The sequence below is a fragment of the Phocoena phocoena genome, chromosome 10, assembly GCF_963924675.1.
Source record: "Phocoena phocoena chromosome 10, mPhoPho1.1, whole genome shotgun sequence".
In the NCBI taxonomy this organism is placed as follows: Eukaryota; Metazoa; Chordata; class Mammalia; order Artiodactyla; family Phocoenidae; genus Phocoena; species Phocoena phocoena.
The window spans coordinates 21,017,970-21,042,432 of NC_089228.1; the positions used below are offsets into that span (position 1 = coordinate 21,017,970).

Below are 24,463 nucleotides of genomic sequence, written 5' to 3' on the forward strand. Positions count from 1 at the left end.
CAAAGGCACATTTGAAACCTGAAATAAAGCTGATTTACTTGTCGATAATCTCTTCTGAAGCCTTCTGAGCTAGTTCGGGAGAAAAGCTTTGGCACTTTTACCTTTCTGCCACTTAATAGCACAGATAACAGCCTAGGTGTGAAACTGCCAGTAAAATACAGATGATTGTCCTACAGATGGATTCAGGAAAAAACAACATCGTGAAATTTGCTGCAGTACTTTTGCTGTGAGCAATGTTTTACAATTATTTGGGACTGAAATCTACACATATTCCAAAGGAAAATAGAGCCTGGTGGCATGTGGGACTCCTTGGGCTCTCTTTTGCAAATGCCTTTGGCAATATCAGTTCCTGGGGGAGAACTTTAAAAAAACAAAACGTTAATTATTTGGTGACTTTGTGAATGGTGGAACAGCTTCCTTTGGTTTTGAGTCGAGAATAAACTGTGTAGGTTTGTGCTAGTAGCTGCTGCTACACATGTCCAGAAGCTGAATTTTCCAGAACCAAACCAAGGATTCTCTTGTGAGCTTCTGTTTCCCAGCACATACTAACTGGAAGCTATTTGCCAGAGACCAAGAACGCTCTTTGTGTTTCTCATGAACTGACTGCTGCGTTGGAATTAGCACAATGTGCGGGGTGCGCGATCCTGCTTTCCGGCTGGCAACAGTAGGCAGGTTGTCATTTTCTCTGAGACCCTCAAGTTAGGAGCGAAGGCAGGTTTTGCAGTCACGCACACACTGTTGCTCTGAGACTGTTATCTTCGCCTCTTGGTGAAGCACAACCAAGGAAACCCTCAGGGCTGTTCCGCCGAGTGGGGTCCAAAGGGATGCTTCGGAGGATTTTTTTTTTTTCCCTCCTGTATCTGTGGCTGCCCAGAGATATTTATCATGTGAACAGAGGCCAAGCAAAGACCCTGTAGTGTAAAGTAAGGTGCTTCCCAAAGCGGATTCGGAGATTGGGGCTGGTGTGTGCGCGCGCGCGTGTGTGGTGTGTGCAGGACGTGCAAGCCCAGTGCGCTGAAATGCAGCGCTCTCGTCTGCCTGCAAAGAGTTGCTCCACTCCCCCCGCTGCCCAGCGCACTCGGGGAGCGCCAGGGGGAGTCCTCGCCGGCCCGGGCTTCCAGCGACCCGGGAGCGCCGAGGGCTCGCCTGGCGGAGCTTAGCGCAGCTCGCTCGGCGCCGCCAGCGAGAGGGCGGGGTGGACACTGGGCTTCTGTGTGCCCGCCGCAGCCGTTGGTTGGCGGGCGCCCAATCTCGGGGCATGCCGCCGGAGCCAGGCCAGCACGCACCGTGAAAGACCAGTTTGGGGGAAGGCTTGACCCCCGGCGGTCCACAGAAGCCGGCGTCGGGAGCCCAGGCGGTGGGACCGCTGCGATCGGGCTCGCAGCGCTGCAGCTGCGGGAGCCGCCGGCACCCCACCCCCTGCCCGGGTTCAGAGGGACTGAGGAGGCATGGCCTCGGTGTTCATGTGCGGAGTGGAGGACCTGCTGTTCAGCGGCAGCCGCTTCGTGTGGAACTTGACCGTGTCCACGCTGCGGAGATGGTACACAGAGAGGCTGCGGGCTTGCCACCAGGTGCTGCGGACGTGGTGCGGACTGCGGGACGTGTACCAGGTGAGCCGGGGACCGCGGCGCCTGAGGGCCCTAGCGGGATGCCTGGCGCTCGTGGGAAGCCGGTTGGTTCCACCTGTATGATTTTATTGTCCCTCTCCTTCCACCGCTCTCTTTTTCAACTCCTATCGGGCTGCTCGCCTCTTGGGTCAAAAGCTCAGCAGCTACGGGTAACCGTTGCCTGACAAAGCTTGTGCATTTTCCCCATCGGGCATGGGGGGCACTTGTGAATTAGTCCCTGGCTTTGCAGACATCTATTAGCGAGTGATGGTGTATCTTAGCAGCAGAGCGTCTGCAGGGAGCAACTCTGACATTCACACGATTCCTTCTTTTTCATTTCATTGGGGTGAAGGTAGGCATTTCACGGAGCAAGGATTTCACCCCAGTTTATGGTCAGAAGGGTCTGAATGGATTTGCATTCTTCCCTTTGATTTTATTTCAGCTTTCCTTCGGGCAGCCCCAACTTGCAAGGCAGAGCCAGGAAAAGCTGATTGTGTCTACTGGCTTTTGGAAGGAAGGACAGCAAATTGTGAACACTTTGCAGGAGGATGACGGGCTGGGGAAGGGAGGGGTGGCCTGGCTGAGCGTTGGAATGCTTACGTTTGGATTTACTCCCTGTCATATAACACAGCCTCTTTATTTCTCTGCTAGGTCCCATCCTGCAGGCAAAAAATGCAGCAACTTTGCTCAGTCTCTCTGGGGCTACAGCTTCCCTTCATATTTTTTAAACAGTCGTTTGTGGATTTAAAGGTCCTGTGCTTTGGTTGTTAATATTTTTCAGGTTTAAAAAATAATCTACATTGCCTTTAGGAAGATTACACCTAGTGTTTACTATGGAATATAGTGGCACGTTTTCTTTCCTGTGATGTAGAATTAGCTTTGTTGCAGTTCTTGGATTCTCCCTACTCTGACCACATTCTCCATATGCCTATGATTCATATCGCATTGTATTGAGTCCCATATGTGATCAAGCTTCTGGTGTTGATAAGCCATTGTCTTCCATCAATGAGGAAAAATTAAAAGACCGGCACCTGCGGTTAAACTGTGGGCATCTAAAAAATCAGCGTCCCCTTGTCATCCCTGACATCCGTATCATCCTTGTTAAAATGTGAGGAACGTTATACTTTGTGCTTTCCCGACTCCTGCTTTGGATAACATGTCTGAGATGTCTTGCATTTTGAAAGAATCCAAAAGCCAGGTTGAGAACCGGGGCAGCATGTGATGGTTTGAGAGGATTATGGAGCTGTGGATACAGCCCATCTGGCCACATTACCCAGATCACCTAGCTTTTTGGAGCCAGAGGTGTGTCTACCTCTCAGCCTTTTTCTCTTTTGGGAAATCATTGTTCAGTTTGGTCTGTAGGAGAAGTGGCCCTGATACACTTTTGTTTTCACTTTTTAACATTTGAGAAACTTTCAAAAGGAGAGCACAAGTACCGTGGCCAACCATTCAGCCTTCATGCCACTCTCCCCAAAGGCTCAGGGGACTTACGGCTTACCTCTTCTACTGGTAGTGACCAATTCAAAAATGATGCTTCCAGAAACCTGAGACCCCACGAGTTCTTTACAAGGTTGATCAATAATTATTTTTAAGCAGAACAGCGACTTGAAGGACTAACCTGCTGAACTACAGGTTTTCTCTTCTGTAAAATGGATAGTGACTGAGCCAGTACCCTCTCATAATGATAAGAGGGAACATCTAAAACAACCATGGCCATTTTATGAGTATTGAGTCTTAAGCAGAAAATGATCTCCAAGGTTTGTGTCTTTGGAGAAAACTTGAAAGTATTTTAAAACTTGAGAGAACTCTAGATTTTTAAATTGTACAACATAGTTGTTAGCAAAGAAATACCGTTTCCTTTAATGCCTTTCAAATTTCAACAAGAAGGTACTAACGTAAATTGTATAGAACAGAATGGCAGTAAAATAAAGTGGTTAATACCTTATACTCCAAGTTAAATAGAGGATAGGATAAATCCTACCTCTGCCTATGTATGATCATGGATGAGTTACTTAATTTTACTGTGCTTTAGTTTCATTGTTTATAAAATGAGAAATACAATAGTACTAACCACAGAGGTTGGTATTAAAATTAATTGACAGTACCAAGAGCTTAGGAAACATTCAGTAAATGTTATCTGCTCTATCAGTTGGGGTATTTTTATTGTAATAGGAAAATGAACTCAAATTAACCTACAGAATAAAAAGTAGGGACTTTGGATGCACCTGAAAAACCTAGCAGTAGGATCAGGGCACTATAGTTGTTCCCCATGATTCTTTCAATCCTGTCTTGTTCATGTATCTTCAGCTGGTTTCTTTCCTCATGATAGCAGACAGCTAAAGCAGTTCTGGGGCTTAGAAAGAAAGAGAATGTTTCATTCATTCATATAGAAAGAAAGAGAATGTTTCAAAGCCACCAACTATCAAAAAAAAAATTCCCCCGTTTGTACTCTGATGGGTCAGTTTAGGGTCTGTGCCCACCGCCAATGCCATGCACTGATTGGCACAGGGAATGGGATTGTAATTCATGCATTCTCAAAGGGAATGATATGGTCCCCAACAGGCAAAAATCATTTCGTGAGGATGGGGTGGGGGGCAAAAAAAAAATCTTAGTCTTTATGTACAAAGCACGGGTATACATACAATACATAAACAGATCTACAGTGTACTTATGGCATTAGAATTTTGGGGGGAGTGAGGTGGCTAGCAAACAAAAAAATATCTTCAGAGGCTCCTTAAGGGAGTGATAGCGAATACAAAGGTTGAGAAACCCTGAATTACATTGATTGGCTTAGGCCAGTGGGAAAGCAGACCCATTTCTGAAGCCAGGAGTAAGGTTGGCCCCGCCCAGACCACATGGCTGCCAGGCAAGAGGGGGAGGGATGCAGTGTCCACTGTATCTGCATTATTAGAATCTCAGATAATGAGATTCTTATGCTGTTTAAATAAAATGATTATTTTTCAAGATAAGTACAAAGATTGATGCACAAATACATTTGTAAGTATTTTGCAACAGTAATTTATTTGAGTTACGGGGTTAGGGGGCCCATCATTAGAATACCAGTATTGCTATCCCATAATTATGAATTCTAAGACATAGAGAGGAATGTTCCATTATACTGCTCAAGTTTCTGGCATGTGAATTGGAAACACCACAGGGTTACATATTTTATGGAACCCAATTTTTTATCATCTTGATGATAAAAAGGTGTCAATTTCTTGCTTCTAGTCTGAATAGTCTTGTTTGTAAAAAAGAAAAACCCAGGATTCAATCACTCTAGAGAGAAAGGGTGGGGCGGGAGATATCCATTACACGAAATACCTGACAGTCCCCGGGGGTGTTTTGTTTATTCATATACTATAAGTGAAATAAGATCTCTGCCTATTCATAAGGAACTTGACAACCATACTATTGCCTCTCCGGCTCGGCCGGGAAGACATAAGTTCTTTGGAATTGAACACTTCCTCCATTTCTAGATATTGGAGAGGCAAGAGACTTAATTTGCCAGAAACCATGAATAATTAAGATACTAGCTATAAGGCATTTCTGTAGTCATGTGACTAAATAAAAAGCAGACTGAGGCTGCACTGAGGCTGCCTTTTAACAAAGACTCACTTGATGAGTAAAGGTTTGAATTTGGTTGAAGTAGCAGACATGGGACATTCACCTTCCACTTAGGGCTGAATATTAAAAGCTGATATATCTCTCCTGCTTTTATCTTGCCCGGATGGGTTGTGTTATCACAATTAAATAGATTTAACAAACAATTGAGGTGGAAAATGATGGAAGAATGTTGTTGAAAAAGGATCAACACCCTTTGCTTTTTATCAAGTGTGACACGGTCGAATGAAGCCCTCAGTTTGTTACTTGGAATTAAGTTTTCCCTTCATCTCCAACGTCTCAAAGGTAGAATTTCTTGCAAACCCTGAACGGAGTAATCGCCCCCAGTAGGGGCAACTTGAACAGAATCTAGGGTACTTAAAGGACCATAAGAGGCTGGGTCAGTTCCACTGCACAGGTAGCTGGCAGTGAGAGGTGGCATGCTGGGCAGATCACAGCAGAGGCTGTGAGCTCAAACTTGAGCAAATCTGACCTTGAGCAAATTGCTTTTTCTCTCTGAACCTCATTCCCTCCTGGGTAAGAGGGGAGAACTGTAGTCCTGGCATTATGGGTAGTGGAAAAAATTCATGAGATCGTGTGTATAATACTGAGTGCTCTGCGTGGCACAAGCGAGTACTCAGTAAATGTTAGCTCTTGGATGTGCAAAGGGCTTAACACCAGACCCATAGAAGGTACTCGATAAAGGGTAGCTTAGGGTTTTACTGTTGTTTTTATAAGTGAGACTAGTTCTGTGGAAACTGAATTCCCATCTTTGCACGCAAAGATGTTCGGTAAGAGAGACTGTGGAAACTCCCACAGCAGTGGATGTAGGGTGGACCTTGGGTATCTGAGCTTGTGTTCCACACAGTAAACCCACAATTTTTTTAAGGCCCATACAAAAAATCTAGGAGGTCACAGGAGCTAGCAGTAGGGTCTCTAAGGAGATAATCTCTTTATATTCCAAGACTCTGATGATTCATAAATTGGTAACACCTGAACTTTTCATCCCACTGCATTGGTTATGAAAGACCAAGTCCCCCAAATGGCAATCCTTTATTGAGCCTTCAGTGACCTGTGTACCTTTCAAACCATATATCCTTTGCTTGCCCCCGCCCTCCACTCTCCACAGCCTCCTGAATTATACAGACTAGAAGGGGGGCTGACAAGTTATTGGGTTGGCCATAAAGTTTGTTTGGGTTTTTCGGCCGACCCAACACAATGCACAGGAGAAAACTGGCCTGCCTCCTGGTTTTGTAAATAAAGTTTTATTGGCACGCAGCCCTGCTAATTCATTTACACGTTGTCCATGGCTGCTTTCAAACTACAATGGCAGAATTGAGTAGCTGTCACTCAAATACTTAGAGTTGATACAAAGACTGTATTGGCCACACAGCGGAAAATATTTACTATCGGGCTCTTTACAGAGAAAGTTTGCCAATCTCCAGACTAGACAAAAACAATATATTGGGCAGAGAATGCTAGAAGAAGGAAAGTTTAGAATTCAGTCATGGAAAAATAGAAGTTGAAGGAATATGGAAGAATTTTCTCTTAAAAAACCCAGTCACTAGGAAATTAATAAATATTCAGGATCAGTGTTCAGTTTACCTTTACTAGGTCCTGTGTTGCAGAACATGATTGGAGTTATAGATCGATTGATTCATTTGTCTGTTTATTCATACATAAAAGAATTATCAGGTGCTTACCGTGTCCCATTTGTTACGCCAAGGTGTTAGCAACACAAAGTCAAATAGATTATTTCCTGCCCTCAAGGAATCTGTTGTCAAGTAGGGGAGACAGTTAAGAAAATAACCTCTGTGCAAGGGCTTTACCTGGGTCCTCTAGGTGCACAGTGAAGGGAGTTTCTGTCAGACAGGAGTGAAGCAAAAGGGGAGGGCATGGGAGCCAAGGAAGCTTCCTACAGGGGTGATTCTCAGGCGAAGTCGGAAGGACAAGTAAGAGTTAGATAGACTAAGAAAGGCAGACGTGCATTTCAGGCATGAGGAAACAAGGCTCTGGTCGGTGGCGGGAGCATGTTATAAAGAGTTTTTTAAGGCTGATGAGGAAAGAAAGAGACAGACAGAGTCAAAGTCATAGACAGACAGGCAGATTTTTTTTTTTTTTTTTTTTTTTTTTTGCGGTATGCGGGCCTCTCACTGTTGTGGCCTCTCTCGTTGCGGAGCACAGGCTCCGGACGTGCAGGCTCAGTGGCCATGGCTCACGGGCATAGCCGCTCTGCGGCATGTGGGATCTTCCCGGACCGGGGCACAAACCCGTGTCCCCTGCATCAGCAGGCGGACTCTCAACCGCTGCGCCACCAGGGAAGCCCAGACAGGCAGATTTTAATTGAGAATAACATTCAACTTGAATGATCTTTTATTTTAAGATTAGGATTTGATGTTTTTCTTCAGAACTTTGGGGGTGGGGGACAGGTTAAGTTAGAACTGTCCCTGGTAGTGGTGAGGCTGATAGATTTGGAAGAGGGTGGCATAGTGGAGGCAGGACAGGGGAGGAAGTTAGGAGGCCTGCAGTGATGTCGGTGTATTACTCAGGATAGGATAGGTTTTACTGCAGCAGCAAACAGCCTCAGGATCCTAACGGGTTAAAGAAATAAAGGTTAATTTTTGGTTTACACTACCTGTCCATTCACAGGGTGGCTGGAAGCTCTGCTCATCACTGTCACTCAGGCTCACAGAATGTTCCGGAACATTGCCAGTTGCCATGATAGAGAGTGAAGAGCTTTTCAGGGCTTTGCGCTGGCAATGCAATGCTTGGCCTCTAAGTAGCTCATGTCACTTGTCTCAAGACATTGGTCAGAGCTGGTCACGTCACTCACTCAACCACAGGAGCCAGGAAAAGCAGTCCTTCCATGGAACAGCATGAATGCTGGTGCAGATTTGGTTCCTTAGGAAGCGGACTCTGAAACAGAGATTAACAAGCAGGAAGTTTACTGGAGAGTGCTCTGAGGATCAACAGTGTAGAAGGGAATAGAAAGAAGTAGGACTGAGCAGAGGGAGAGATTGGGTGACAGTTCAGGCTCAACAAAGACCTCAGCTGACCTCACAGGTAGCCCTGAAGCTGAGAGTTGTCCCCAGTTGGAACAAGAGGGCTGGATTTCCCCCCAACCTTCATCAAGCCTCATTAGAGATGGGCTGCCCTTGTATAAGCGGTGTGACCTTGAAGTAGGCAGCTCTCTTTAAGGAACAGCAGTTCCCAGAGGGGCTAAGAGCTCAAAAAAATCCAGACAGCTGATACAATAAGTCTGGGCAGCTCATCACACAGCATCTTCTACAAATGTCTGCCCAACAGGTATTCACATCAAAGCCTGGACTGCAGCAGGGCCAGCGGGAAGGAAGTAGAGTAAGGATTGCATTGATGTGAAGGATGTAGGATCTAGGTTTAAAACATGGCCTGACAATCAGGGCGGTCTCCCAGCTAGATCCTACATTCTGTTGAAGGAGTTGGGCAACCATAGAGTCAGTTCATAGTAGCAACACATACAGAAAGAAGCAAAGACTTGGTTGATAAATGACATATGAGTCCACTTATCACTGAGGAAATTCATCTTCTGCATTTTCAGGTAACCAAAGACTAGGATTTTATGGCAGGAAATTGGGATGCTCAGATACCCCAAAGTGAGAAAGAAAACTGTCTTAATGTTTGAGTCCATCACTTGGCATCAATAAATTTCTAAAAGACTGTATGATTTAAGATCAACAGATCAGTCTCAGGATCTCTAAAAAGCATTTTTGAACCTTTGTTGTACAGCTTGGAAAACACCAAGTTAAGAATAGACTCTCCTGCCTTGTCAAGTTGGTGTTTGTTTTTCTCCTTCTGTCTTTTCTTGGTGGAGCTGCAGCGTGAAATAACTTCCTGTTCGTCCCCTACTTAACGTTTATTCTGAATGTTATATTTGTGATGTCCAATTTGGTTGTTATGGAGAAGTGTGAATGATCAAATGGGATAAAAAAATTGAAATTAATATGCGTAAGTAATTACATACATGTGTGTGTATATGTACATACAGAAAAGATAAAAATTCTGGCATCCTTGAAATAGACTTTTGCCATGAAAGAGGCTGGTAACTATGGTAAATTAAACAGTACCGTTTTCCCCTAATATCCTGATCGTTTTTAGTTTCTTGAATTTTGTGTTTGGGCAAAGCGCATTGCTTGAATAACTATTTTTTCCTTAACTAGGGCTTTTATACAGTCTTAGTGTCTTGACTTGACTAATGGCTGCTAATTATTAAGTACCTGCTTTGTGCTGTGCCTTGTGCTTGGCACTTTACATGTATTATCTTTTTTTAAGAAAGATATCATTGGGGGAAGATTTCAATATACAAAAATATAAAGGATAATATAGGTAAAAACCCATGCACCCACCACTCAGTTTTAAGGCATCTCAACATTTTGCCATGTTTGCTCCAGATACTTTTTTTGTAATAAAATTTTACAGAATCAGTTGAAACCACCTTTATACCTCTCCTTTCTCCCTAAAAATAGTCCTGTTCTGAAATTCGTGTTTTTCATTCCCAGGCATATTTTCATCATTTTGCCACATGTGTTTGTATCTATAAACTATATATTATTTTCGTGTCTGTAAAATTTATTTAAGGATGTGTCATTCTGCTACCTTATTTTTCTCTCAATAGGCTTTTGGAATTTATCTCTAAAGTCATTTTAACCCTTATCTTCCATTGCATTAAACATACCAATCTCTTGTTGATGGGCATTTAGGTTGCTTACAAATTTTCAGTGTCCCAAGATACTACACTGAAATTTTTGTATTGTCTCTTTGTGCTTGTGAGCAAGAGCTTCTCTAGGGCAGCGGTCCCCAGCCTTCCTGGCACCAGGGACCGGTTTCATGGAAGACAATTTCTCCACGGACCAGGGCAGGGGGCATCGTTTCGGGATGACTCAAGCCCATTGCATTCATTGTGCACTTTATTTCTATTACTATTACTTTGTAATATATGATGAAGTAATTATACAACTCACCGTAATGCAGAATCAGTGGGAGCCCTGAGCTTGTTTTCACTCACCACTCACTGACAGGGTTTTGATATGAGTCCGCAAGCAGTTGATTTATTACGGTCTCTGTGCAGTCAATCCTCTCTGCTAATGATAACCTGTATTTGCAGCCGCTCCCCAGCGCTAGCGTCACTGCCTCAGCTCCACCTCAGATCATCAGGCATTAGATTCTCGTAAGGAGTACGCAACCCAGATCCTGGCATGCTCAGTTCGCAGTAGGGTTCGCGCTCCTACGAGAATCTAATGCCTATGCTGATCTGACAGGAGGCGGAGCTCAGGCGGTAATGCGAGCGATGGGGAGCAGCTGTAAATACAGATGAAGCTTCGCTTGCTCACCCGCCACTCACCTCCTGCTGTGCGGCCCGGTTCCTAACAGGCCACAGACAGATACCAGTCCATGGCCCAGGTGCTGGGGACCCCTGCTCTAGGGTATATACGAAAAGGGAGACTTGCTAGGTTTTTAGCTTTATTAGATGTTGTGCCTTATTTCTGTCCTTATAGTAACTCTTCAAAATGATACCATAAATCCCACTTTATTGGTTTTATATACTTATTAGCTAATAAAACATGCTGGAATTTGAACAGAGCTCTAGCTGACTCCAGCGCTTAGCCTCTTGCCACTGACTTGCTGCTTTATTTATTAGAGAGATACATAAAGATAGTATCTCATTTATTTACTTATTTGCTCAATCAACATTGGGTGAAAACATAGCTGAGTGCTTAAAAATGAAGTCTGTAAACTTCCTGAATTCAAATCCTAACTCACCTTTTGTTAGCCATGTGAGTTCTCTGAGATTTTTCTCATTAAATTTTTTCTGCCATAAAATAGTTAATTATGGAACTCCCTTAAAGAGTTATGCTTCTGGGGCTTCCCTGGTGGCGCAGTGGTTGAGAGTCCGCCTGCCAATGCAGGGGACGCGGGTTCGTGCCCCGGTCCGGGAGGATCCCATGTGCCGCGGAGCGGCTGGGCCCGTGAGCCATGGCCGCTGGGCCTGCGCGTCCGGAGCCTGTGCTCCACGGCGGGAGAGGCCACAGCATTGAGAGGCCCGCGTAACGCAAAAAAAAAAAAGAGTTATGCTTCTGGGATTGTTATAAAAATCAACTGCACTAATATTTAAAAGCACTGAAAACAGTGTTAGATATATGTGTGGATGCTTGGATGGATGCTTGGGTGGATGGGTGGATGGACAAAGGTGTGGATGGATGGACAGATGGGCAGATGGTTGGATGGATAGATTAATGGGTGGATTGATGGTTGGATGGATGGATGAATCCCTCATGAATAATTATCTTCCTCTGTGCAGTGCTCTACCACTTATGCATATGCATAACCTTTGGAGCTTCTAAAATCTGCAGAAGCCTTGTCTCCTCCTTCCTCCCCTCCCCTCTGGATTAAGAACTATAGTCTAATGTAGCAAGCAGGAAAGGGGCCCGCTGACCACTGCACAGAGACATCGTACTCACATGGTTTCATGGCACAGCATTTTATCAGGAGACTCTGGCATGCTAATGCTGTTGTCTTTTTGATTTATTCTATGAAAGCAAAGATTCTCACAACTGTTTCGTTGTTTTATTTCTGGCTCTCCAACAGAAAGCCATTAAACTTTCTCCCTCTGTACGCTGAGCCCCACTCCTTAAGAGCCCTAGACTCTCATGCATAAAGGCCCTGGGTCCCCACTGACTGCTGTCTTTCTCATCTGTATAAGCTTTCTTGTGATATGACTCTTAAATTTGCAACGGCAAAGGAGACCCTGTTATTATAGGCATCGTGCTACCCTTGGGTAATGTAGCCAGCAAATATTTTTACAGGAATTAGTCAGTCTCATTAAACTTTGATTAGATGCTTATTAGCTAAGAAAGAAAAGAGCCTTGACAAAATAGGGCAATAGAATGGGCTTTAGTCAGTTGGACCTGGGTAACAAATCAAGGCTTCATCACTTACCAGCTGTGTGACCTTGAGCCACGCTACTTAATTGCTCTGAGCTTGTTTCTTATACGAAAGATAAAATAAGATCTACATTTTAAGTTTGGTGTAAAAGTTAGAAGTAACATGGATTGAGAAAAGGTAAGCATTTGGATCCCTTCGCAAAGTTGATCCTAAGCCTAAAGTTGTCATGCTCGTTGTGATAAGTGCAAACTGTGACCGGGAATTAAGCCCAAACACCCACATTTACTAGCTGTGTGACACGGGCAAGTTACATGATCTCTTGGTGCCTCCTTTTCTCGCATATGTGATGGGGATGGTAATAGTGCCTGCCTCTCAGGGTTGTTGAGAGGACAACACAAGATCATGTAATAAAGGTCTCGCTAGGGTGCCTGGCTCACAGAGTCAGCAGTGAAGAAGTGCCATTTCTACTTAATGAACATTTTCTATGTTGTCAAACATAGCGCGAAGCATTTTTTTCGGCCGTGCTTGCGGGATCTTAGTTCCCTGACCAGGGATCGAACCCGGCCCCTTAGCAGTGAAAGCGCTGCATCCTAACCACTGAATTCCCTATTCCCTAAGCATTTCGTTGTTACCATTTCACTTAGTTCTCCTAACAACGACATGAAATAGGTACTATGAAACCCATTTGGCAGATGTGGAATTGTTTAGCGCTGTCAAGTCACTTAGCCGAGTGTAAAGAGGGGGAGCTCAGATCTGTGTAAATCCAAATTCCATTCCCTCAGCCGTTGCATGGAATGGGCTTAGTTTGCAAACCATTCAGCCTCTTCCTTTTCTACATTTGCCTTCATGGAGTCCTTCCTAGGACTTTCCCAGTCTCTAATCTCTGCCTCTACCAAAACCTGTAGCCAGAGCAGGTATTAATAAACTCACTGAGACTGAATAACTAGAGCAGGTATTAATAAGCTCATTGAGACTGAATAACTAGTGCCATTTTCCCTCTGTAGTCTATTCCCAACCCAGCCTCCAGAGTGATTTTGTTAAAAATAAGTCAGATCGTATCATTGTCCCGTTCAGAACCCTCTAATGACTTCCCAACTCAGAAAAAGCCAGTCTCACCGAACCTACAAGACCCTGTGTAATTGACATCCCCTTCTCTGCGTTCCACCACCACCTACCCACAGCCAACATGCTCAACTTCTGATCTTTTTTTTTTTTTTTTTTTTTTTTGCGGTACGCGGGCCTCTCACTGCTGTGGCCTTTCCCTTTGCGGAGCACAGGCTCCAGACGCGCAGGCTCAGCGGCCATGGCTCACGGTCCCAGCTGCTCCGCGGCATGTGGGATCTTCCCGGACCGGGGCACGAACCCGTGTCCCCTGCATCGGCAGGCGGACTCTCAACCACTGCGCCACCAGGAAAGCCCTCTGGTCTTTTTATTATTAATAGTATTAGCATTATATTCACTGTATTTATTTGGTTACTGCGGTGCAACTGACATGTAACATTATGTTGGTTTCAAATGTACAGCATAATGATTCGATATTTGTATATATTGTGAAATGATCACAACATGTCTAGTTAATGTCCATCACCTCACGTCGTTACAAATATTCTTTTCTTGTGATGAGAGCTTTTAAGATCTACTCTCTCAGCAACTTTCAGATATACAATACGGTATTATTCACTATAGTTGCCATGAGCTACATTACATCCCCGTGACTTATTTATTTTATAACAGGAAGTTTGTACCTTTTGATCCCCTTCACCCATTTCACCCACCCTCCAGCCCCGCCCTGGCAACCACTAATCTGTTCTTGTGTCTGTGAGCTGCGTCAACCTCTGGTCTCAACTTCCAACTTTCTTTTTCTCTCTAAGTGTCCTCCAGCAGCGCTGACCTCTTTGCTGTTCCTTCAACCCCGCCAAGCACATTCCAAGCTCAGAGCCTTTGCCCTTGGCGTTTTCTCTGCCTATAACTTTGTCACCCAGAGGTTCCTGTGACGTGCTTCCCCCCCTCACTCCCTGCAGGTCCTTCTTCAGATACCATCCAAACAGAGAGGCCACCCCTGACTGCTCTCGTATCCTGCTTTATTCTTCGCTGTAACCCCGTCACCACCTGACGTTAGGAATTTATTTGCTTATGCGCTTATTGTGTTTCCCAGACCAGAAGGTTAGCTGAAGGCATGCAGAAACTTTGCTTTGTTCACTGTGGTATCCTCAGTGCCAGAACCTAATACTCCTTCGGAAATAGTTCTTGACCAAATGAACAAAGGGATCTGCTTTACATTTTAAGATGCTCGCTCTAGCCACTGTGAAGGGACTGGTGCGGAAGGGGTAAGAGCAGTTAGGCTGTTTCTCGTGACCAGCTGTGGGACGATGGGAGACCTGGGCTGGAGTGGTGGCCACATATGCTGTAGGAAGACACGAAGAATTTGGAGGAGGGGGAAGCAGCAGGAAGGAGACTGTGTCCAAAGAGAATGTTTACAGTCTATGTAGTTTTGGAAACATCCAGGACAAAGCCATGTGTGCTGAAATGTATTTGTGTGTATGTGTTTATTCTTTTTCATTAGGGAAAATAGCCGCAAGCCAGTGTACGTTGATTGAGAATACATTGGTCTGTGTTCTCTGACAGCCATTTCATTAAGGAAGTAGCATTGCAGAGAGCAGAACAGATTATTTCCTCCAGTTCCTGTAAAACAGGCTCAGTCAGGGACCCCAGCTTCTGTGTACAGCCAGCTGCAGGTCCTTGCCCGGGCCCAGCCCAGGGTGGGGAAGTTGGCAGTTTCTGTAGTTCTTGTTAGCTCTTACTGTCAAGTGATCACTGTTTCCTGTGCCCATCCCTGTGGTTAAGCTGGAAGGTGCCCTCTTTGGCCTGACTGATGCTGACAGACGTTTCAGACCTCTGGCTTTCTCTTCGTGGCACTCTGTGGATGTCGATTTTCATTCTGACCCTGTCTCAGGTCATTCCCATTCCCTGGAGCTAAGGATGGAAGGACCCTTTGGATTTGCCTGCATTCTTGGGGGAAAATATTTTTTTTCTTTCTGGTCTTCATTAGTGTTTAATTAAAAGCTTGCTTTCCCTAAGTCTTTGGCTGTGTCCAGGCTTTTTAAAATTCTGCAAGCACAGACAATATAAAGAGAGTTTGACCCTTTGAGTTACAAGAGCTGGTTATTGTGTCTAATTATCAACCTCAAATGATGACAGAACATAATCTTCTAGAACAAAAAGGAATATGAGGCATTTTTCAAATATTTCCTGAAGACAAAGTACATTTACTTTCAATAAATAGTCCAATACCAGTTTTTCAGTGAAATTAATGTTTAAGTTTGAAACAATTTGGTTCAGGATATGAAGACTCCTAAGCATCCGCTCATAGTATTTAGATTTTGGGGTTTTTTCCTTCCTTAAGATTTTTATATATTAATATTTCTAGGTATTGATGCCAGATATAGTTCCAGCCGAGCTCATAAGATTTTTGCTCTCAAATTCTTTTTGGAAATGAGATTTTTTTAGTGAATGTGTTTTTCCTTTAATAAACTCCAGAAGCCAACTCTGAGTTTCAAAAAAAATTTTTTTGAGATATCAGTGCCAGAGTCTGAACAGTGCCATTTATTCACCACCAAGTTGCATCAGTTTAATTTTTTTTTCAGGCTGAAACATTACATTAGGTTACAAATATAGCAAAAGTTTGCCACACCTTTATGCTGTATATTGTGTGTTATAAGTACATCAAATTTAATTATATCCTTTTCTTTTTTCCTCCCTCTTTTTTTTTTGGTGTATTTTCTCTGAGCTAAGTAGGTCACATTTAAATGTATAAATAAATTACATATAGACATATATATGTGTGTGCATATATATGTATATATGAGAATGTATAAATACACATACATATATGTGCCTGTGTGTATATATATGTATGTGTATATATGTATATCACTGTATCTGAAGTTTTTCCAGAAAATAAAACTATTAGCCAACATATTTACCAAACATCACTTTTTCCCCCCAATCTTCAACATCACTTCTAAAGTTATATTATGACCCTGAAGTAATTAGCCAGTACCAATAATATGTTAGGTTCTGTAGTAGATTGTATTCTTCAGGAAATTACTATCAGTTTTGATGAAGTTCAGCAAATGAAAGCTTGGTCAACAACTTCATCTGTTAGCCTTAGTTTAAAAAAGAAGAAAATAGAAAACCAGAGACTGGTCATGTGTAGAAGCTCCTGGTCACCTCCTGGCTCGGCTCAGCTCACTGGTCTGTGAAATGGGGCCATGGCATGGGCTGTCACACTGGAGGGTACTGGGTGTTAAGTAGACAGCAGTAGAGCAAATTACTCAAAATGGAGCTCTTGCCCCCTCCCCTTCCCCAGCAACTACGTCCAAAAAGGAGGACGAGGCGGCTGGTTAAGGAATTGAGGGGCCTGTGAGGAAAAAGATGGAGGGAGCAGCCTGGGAAACAGCTGCCTTCAGCCCAAGCAGCTTCATTCATCATTTACAAATATTAATGCCATCGGTCTGTTTTTCTTTTTTTTTTTTTTTTTTTTTTTGCGGTACGCGGGCCTCTCACTGTCGTGGCCTCTCCCGTTGCGGAGCAGGCTCCGGACGCGCAGGCTCAGCGGCCATGGCTCACGGGCCCAGCCGCTCCGCGGCATGTGGGATCTTCCCGGACCGGGACACGAATCCACGCCCCCTGCATCGGCAGGCGGACTCTCAACCACTGCGCCACCAGGGAAGCCTGGTCTGTTTTAATAGAACTTGTAATGAGATGAACAGCTTTATCTATTTCCTTTTGAGTGATTTGCACATAATCTTTGGGAGCTAAGGATGTTGGAGCCATATGGATATGAGCTCTAATCCTGTGTCCCTCATCCCTCACTGGTTGTGTGACCCAGAGCGCGATGCCTCATTCCTTTTTTTTAAATTTAATTAATTAATTTATTTATTTTTGTTTGTGTTGGGTCTTCGTTTCTGTGCCAGGGCTTTCTCTAGTTGCGGCGAGTGGGGGCCACTCTTCATCGCGGTGCGTGGGCCTCTCACTGTCGCGGCCTCTCTTGTTGCGGAGCACAAGCTGCAGACGCGCAGGCTCAGTAGTTGTGGCTCACGGACCTAGTTGCTCTGCGGCATGTGGGATCTTCCCAGACCAGGGCTCGAACCCGTGTTCCCTGCATTGGCAGGCAGATTCTCAAGCACTGCGCCACCAGGGAAGCCCTGCCTCATTCCTTTGAGCCTCGTTTTCTCAGCTATGAAATGGGAACATAATATTTCATCATACTGCTGCCAGGTTTAAGTGAAACAATGCCCTGTGACTGCTCAGAATGGTGTCTCGGACATGACAAGAACTCGACACACTGTAGTTTAAGGAAAAGGCCCTGGTTACTAAAATAGGCCAAAAAAGAAAAGGAAAAATCTTAGAAATGGGAGGCTCACTTCCTCTCACATCTACAGGAAGTTATCTAAAATAAGGATAAGAGAAGAGATAGACATTTTGAAGCAGAAGAATTAAATTATAACCTGGTAAATTGTTACAACCTTTCCGTAGGACAGTTTAGTTGTATCCAATCAAAATGTAAGATATGTGCCCTCGTTGACCAGACATTTGCATTTCAGGAAGTCATCTTAAGGACACGATGGTACATGTGTAAGGATTTTCACAGCAGCATAATTTGAAAGAGCAAGCCAGTGAAGACATGAATAAGAGAATAATTAATTAAATGATAGTCCTTCCGAAGCATGGGATTCTATGACATCAGTAGGAAAAGTGAAGTAGACCTATACATCACAGCCCCCCCCAGAATTGTCATTGACCTATTTTGGGGTAAAAATAAACACAAAAGACAGAACAATATACAGGATGTGTGTGTGTATATATGTGTGTGTATGTCTATAGAGACAAAAATGCACAAATAAATGCAAGAAGTGCGTGTATATGTTCCTGTACATGGGAGAACAGCGTTGGAAATACATATACCAAGCCATTAATAATGTTTACCCCTGGAATGTGTAAGTGGACGAAGAGAAAGGTTTCTACTTCTTTTACTTTAATAATTCTGAATTTAAATCATTTATGGCAAGGATATATGTAACTTTTATAATTTTGTAAAACTTCCTATTCAAAACATTTGATCTGGGGCTTCCCTGCTGGCGCAGTGGTTAAGAATCTGCCTGCCAATGCAGGGGACACAGGTTCAAGCCCTGGTCCAGGAAGTTCCCACATGCTGCAGAGCAGCTAAGCCCATGTGCCACAACTCCTGAGCCTGCGTGCCACAACTCCTGAAGCCTGCATGCCTAGAGCCCGTGCTCCGCAACAAGAGAAGCCACCACAATGAGAAGCCCGCGCACTGCAATGAAGAGTAGCCCTCACTCACCGCAACAAGAGAAAGCCCGCGCGTGGCAACGAAGACCTAACGCAGCCAAAAATAAATAAATAGATAAATTTATTTAAAACAAAAACATTTGATCCAGGCTGTTGTGTAGAGTATTTCTGGAGAACAGGGATCTGTCCAATGTAACCTTGTGTCACAGCACCCAGCATGTAACAGTGTCTCTCCACGTGTTTATCTAGTGTGTCTATTTAATAATGACCATTAGTTATTATTGATGTGATTACTATTAAATAAAAAGCAACATTTGTGTTCCTTGGAGAACCATAGAGTTTTTTATCATTAAAATAACGTAAGTCCATAAATTTAATTGTTATAAAAATGCATGGCTTAAAAGTGAGTCTTTTATCAATGGTATATATTCACCGAATACTTTCTAAACATATAGTGACTTACATATTACATTAATATAAATTTTTACAGAGGTGAGATCATTCTATACATCTTAGTTTGAAATGTATTTACTTACACATCTTAGATGGTGATATATCTCTGTTTTTCATAACTGCTGTGTATTCAGTGGTATGAATGTATCAATTAATTTTGGTAATCCCCTATTAATAGACATTTAAGTTGTTTCCAAAATTTTACTAAGACAAATGTTACCATGAACATCCTCATATGCAAAACATTTGTGGGAGAATTTCTGTAAGATACATACCTCATTTGGAAGGAATTTGGATTTCCAAAAAGGTTGTACCAATTTCTGATGCCATTGAGTGAACAAGAATCCTTCTTTTCCATACCATGGCCAACAACTTTTGATTTATACCATGGTGCTAGCAAAAATTTATATTTTATATCTGTTTTCATTTTATCTCCTTAGTTAGTGGAGCTGTCTGCTTTTCATAACCTTCTTAAGGGCCCTGATGCTTGGAACACTGGAATTGTACTTGCCTGAGAGCATCAGGAAAAGCATATTTTGCATTTCATCACAGTATAAATTAGTTTGCATGCTTTAGAGCACATTTTAGTCTCTTAGAAAATGTTTGTCCTCTCACAGTGATATGGAATTTCCTTGTATAGTTAAAGCAAGTTTATGTAGAGCATTGCTGGTTGAAATCCAAGTATCATAAAGATATATTTTCATATAGTCTCTCTGCCATGTACTAAAGTCTTAAGATTTACAAATAGCTCAGAATAGTTATTTCTTTTTGGATTCATTATACTCTTTGGTTTCAAACTATGGTGTCCGCAAGTACTATTTAGTAGATTTCAAAAATCTTGTTTTATCTCGTCTGTAAACATTCACAGCTTCATTTAGATAAGCTTGAAAGTGATCACCAAGGCTTTATTATTTTTTTAAACAAGGGATAAAGCTTAGGGCAGGAGAACAGAACGATGCACCATTTATTTTCTCTTTTTCGCCTTTTCTCTTTTGAATGCCCAAGGACTTCAAGCTTATTTGGCCCTCTAAATCCATTTTTATTAAGTTAAATATAATTTAGCCAGAGTTGAATTGTTTCAATGAGATTTCATAGCCACAAGTGACTATGAAACTGTCATTTGTCTCATTTTGGGAGGCACCAGAACTGATTACTTGGGAGATGATTGAAACTGCAAGTCCTGTTAATGTCATGGTTATTTGAGAGATTGCACCTTGAGGGTGAGGATGGGTTGACCTGCAGATTTGTTTGTGTATAGACTTTCACCAGGGCCAGCCTAACTTAGAGTTAAATTGGAGTTGCTACAGGAAACCCCTCAAAGAGGGCTTTTGTCATGTGTTGGCTGGCTAGCACTCACCACTGGCATTCTGTTAGCTCCCCGACTCCCTTCTGGCGGTGCCCACCAGGCAGATGGCAAAAAGGCAGGTCCCCGTGCAGGCTTCCTACTGTGGCCACCAAGGGAGCCAGATCTTCCTGTCTGCCCCTGTTCATCTAGGGGGCAGGCTTGAGGTCTCAACCAGGCTTATGAACCTCTGTGCTCCTGCACTCTGAGTTTTGAGCTAGAGGAGGGAACGTTTGCAAGTAAGAACCATCAAAGCAGCAGAGGGGGCGGGACACAGACAAGACAGTCGTTGTATGACATGGTGTCAGCTGTGTCTGCTCCGTTATGGGTGGGTTCTCTTGTTTCCTGTTCATTTTTCTAAGCCTGCTTCCAGAAGCCATTTTTTCCCTTCTTCCATCCTGAGAGGCCTTATTTGGCTCAGGGATCAATATCACCTCCCATGTGACTTAGGAATATCCTGGTAGGTCTCTAAACCAGTGTTTCCCAACATTTTTCATGTCGTAGCGTACATACGAGATGCTAGTACCCGTATGGTACACAGGGTAAATGTATATAAGGCCGCTCAGAGCCTGAGGTGACCATTTGCAGGATCTTAAGCTGCCTTGAGGGCTGAGAGGACCAGTAGTTCAGGATACTCTATTGCCTGTTATATCCACACATCGGTTGTGAAGCTGAGGTCAAAGTTAATCATGTGGCCTTATTCCTCTTGCCAGTGATTGGTTTAGGGTAAACATATGACCTAGCTCTGGCCAATGGGGTGCAACTTGCTGATGCATTTCTTTTTTTTTTTAATTTATTTTTGGCTGCATTGGGTCTTCGTTGCTGCACGCAGGCTTTCTCTAGTTGCAGTGAGCGGGAGCTACTCTTCGTTGCTGTGTGTGGGTTTCTCATTGCGGTGGCTTCTCTTGTTGTGGAGCACAGGCTCTAGGTGCGTGGGCTTCAGTAGTAGTGGCACAGGGGCTTAGTTGCTCTGCGGCATGTGGGATCTTCCTGGACCAGGGCTTGAACCCGTGTCAACTGCATTGACAGGTGGATTCTTAACCACTGTGCCATCAGGGAAGACCTGATGCATTTCTTGAAAAACTCTCTTTACTCTTAAAAAGAGACATAGAAGAAAGAGATGATCCTTCTTTTGGAGTAGGGATGTGATGCCTGGAAGAGTGGCAGCTATAGTGTAACCATGAGGGAATGTTAGTTTCAGGAGAGCATGCTGAGTGGGAAAATAGAAGAAACCTGGAACTTTGATGGCAGTACTAATCTGTGGACCTCACCAACCTTGGAACTACCCTCCCTTTAGATAGTGAGATAATCGATTCATATCATTAAAGTTATTTTTACTTTTTGTTTGTTTGCTACTTACTGCGAAAAGCACTCTGATATAATATCTGCTCAGGACTTGAAGATCACGACTTAGAGAAGAGTTGTCCAACGCAAAAGGTGCTCAGGCGCTTCCCTGGTGGCTCAGTGGTTGAGAGTCCGCCTGCTGATGCAGGGGACACGGGTTCGTGCCCCGGTCTGGGAAGATCCCACGTGCTGTGGAGTGGCTGGGCCCATGCGCCATGGCCGCTGAGCCTGCGCGTCCAGAGCCTGTGCTCCGTAACGGGAGAGGCCACAACAGTGAGAGGCCCGCGTACCGCAAAAAAAAAAAAAAAAAAAAAAAGGTGCTGAAAATAAGAAACTTTTGTAGAAAGAATGGAACAAGAACTGGAGATGTGCTGGTAAAAGGAAAATGTCTAAGTTCAGAGTAAGTTGGATAAAAGTAGAAGGAAACTCTTTTTTTAAAAAAATGCTTTACATTAAAAAGTATAGTATTTCTTTATTAATTAGTAGTATTGACCAGAAATATTTGCCAGCATCTCAGTGAAACATTAGAGAAAGGAAAAAGATTTTAATTAACAATTGCAAGAGGCAGAAAAGCTTACGAGTCAGAAGCCCTGAGCCCTGGAGCTAGACTGTCTAGTTTCAGATCCTGCATCTGCTGCTTTCTAGCTGTGACTTCCTGTAAGTTACTTAACCTCTCTGTGCTTCATTTTTCTCATAATCTGTAAAATAAAGATAATAATAGTCCCTACCTCAAAGGTATTATTGGATATATCTTTATAAAGTATAGGAACAGCATCTGGTGTATCTTAAGTACTATGTAAGTGTTTGCTCTTATTAATTTGCAATTATCATCCAAACCTATACACATGTAAAAAAAAAGTCACTTAAACACGGGTGCTTCTAGCACTACATAGTCACTAAAGTGGCTAAATTAAGAAGCTCTGTAATACCAAGTGTTGGCAAAGACCTCTCATACATTACTGATGGGAGTGTAAAATTGTGTAGTCTTTTGGGAAACTGTCAGTTTCTTAAAAAATTAAACATGCTTCCACCCCATGATCTATTAGCTCCACTCCTATGTATTTATTTAAGAGAAATGAAAACTTATGTACATACATATGTACTCACATACAAACACACAGATAAACACACACACACACAAACCTTGTAAGCGAATGTTCATAGCATATTTCTTTATAATACCCGCAAATTGGAAATAGCTCAGATTTCCATTAACAGGAGAGTAGATAAATAACTTGTAGTATATTCATGCAGTGGAATACCTACTCAGCAATAAAAAATGAATTAACAAATATATCCAGCATCCTGAATGAATTTCAGAAACATTTTGCTCAGCGAAAGAACATTCATCAAAGAATTCATAGTCTATAATTCAATTCATATGATGTTCTAGAACAGGAAAAACTAACCTATGATAATAGAAATCTGAACAGTGGTTGCTTATGGAGGATGGGGAAACATTGGCAGAGGCAATTGGCAGAATATTCTGGAAATATTTTTTATCTTGGTAGGGGTGTGGATAATATAGGTGTACACATTTGTCAAAATTCGTCAAATTGTAATACTTAAGGGATGTATATTTTACTGTTTATAACTCTGTTTTTTAAATGAAACAAAAAGCAATAACAGACTGTGTAGCAATAGCAGTAGCTGTGTAGGTCTTGGAAAGTATCAATAAACATACAAGATGAGCATCTTTTCATCCCATGTAGCAAGAAAGATATCAAAAACTGTGAGAGTCATGTCAGAAGGACATAGGAGTTGACTTGAAGAATCTCCCATTGGCCAGTATGGGACAATTTGAGCATCACTAAGGACAACAATTTTAATAGATTGAAACACATATAATATATTTAAATTCATGAGTTTATAAATACTTTAAAAACCAATTTGGCCACCATTGGAAGTGCCAACTCACTATTTTGAAAACTAGTAAATAAAGGTGAAGAATCAAGCATTTGTTGCCTTTTCTTTATGAATTGTACCGCTAGGTAACCCATTAGTAGATGAGAGGAAATTTCACACTACAGAAATATTCTGGCTCAAAGTAAAGGGTGATAGAATTGGAAGGTCATCATATTGCAACCCTTAGTCAATTAAATGATCTAGCTATTGAACTAACATTACAAAAAGAGACAGCCCTAAATGAGAAAACACAGATTGGTGACCAATGAGACAATCTTGCCCAAAAAGATCTAACTGGAATCTGATCAAGCCTTCAGACTCAATCAACCTACAGGAAATATGGTGGACAAAGGACCATATTAAATGACACCAGAGAGATGTAATCAGCAGAACTCAGATGGGCAGGAGAAATGGCAGGATAAACAGCCCTGTTTCTTCAACAAATAAATTGCAAAGAGAGAGAGAAAAAGAGAGAGAGGAGTGAAAAAGAGAGGGAGAAGATGAATGGAAGGGGAACTTACAGATTAACAGAGACCTAAGAGAAATAACAACAAATTGCAAAATGTAGACATTTTTGGATCTTGATTCAAACAAACTTGAAAAAAACACATTCATAAGACAATTGGAAATTTGAACACTAACTGCATATCTGCTGATATTAATGAATATTGTTTTAGGTAATTGGGGTTGTCTTTTAAAAGAGTCCTTAGCTGTTACATTGAAATATTTACAGATGAAATTATTTGAAGTCTTAATTTTCTCCAAAGTAATACGTACAGAAGGACAGAAAGTGGATGAGAATATTAATGAAACAAGATTAGCCGTGTGTTATAACTGTTGAAGTTGGGTGATGGATACATGGAAGTTCATTATACCCATCTGTCACTTTTTGTAAGGGCTTGAAATTTTCCACCATGAAAAGTTCTGTTTCGATTTCAAAGGAACACAAAGGGAGAGAAAAGGGGGAAAACCAAACCAAACC

At 42.7% G+C, this 24,463-nt stretch overlaps 1 protein-coding gene across 1 annotated transcript in view; it reads left to right on the forward strand.

Annotated features, from left to right (window-relative positions):
- The first annotated feature begins 1,448 nt into the window (after positions 1 to 1,448).
- Positions 1,449 to 24,463, forward strand: part of FRMD4B (FERM domain containing 4B) — a 189,134-nt gene continuing 166,119 nt past the window's right edge. Inside the window, exon 1 of the mRNA XM_065884864.1 lies at positions 1,449 to 1,610. Within this exon, the coding sequence (XP_065740936.1) occupies positions 1,449 to 1,610 (162 nt within the window). The remainder of the gene's footprint in view (positions 1,611 to 24,463) is intronic.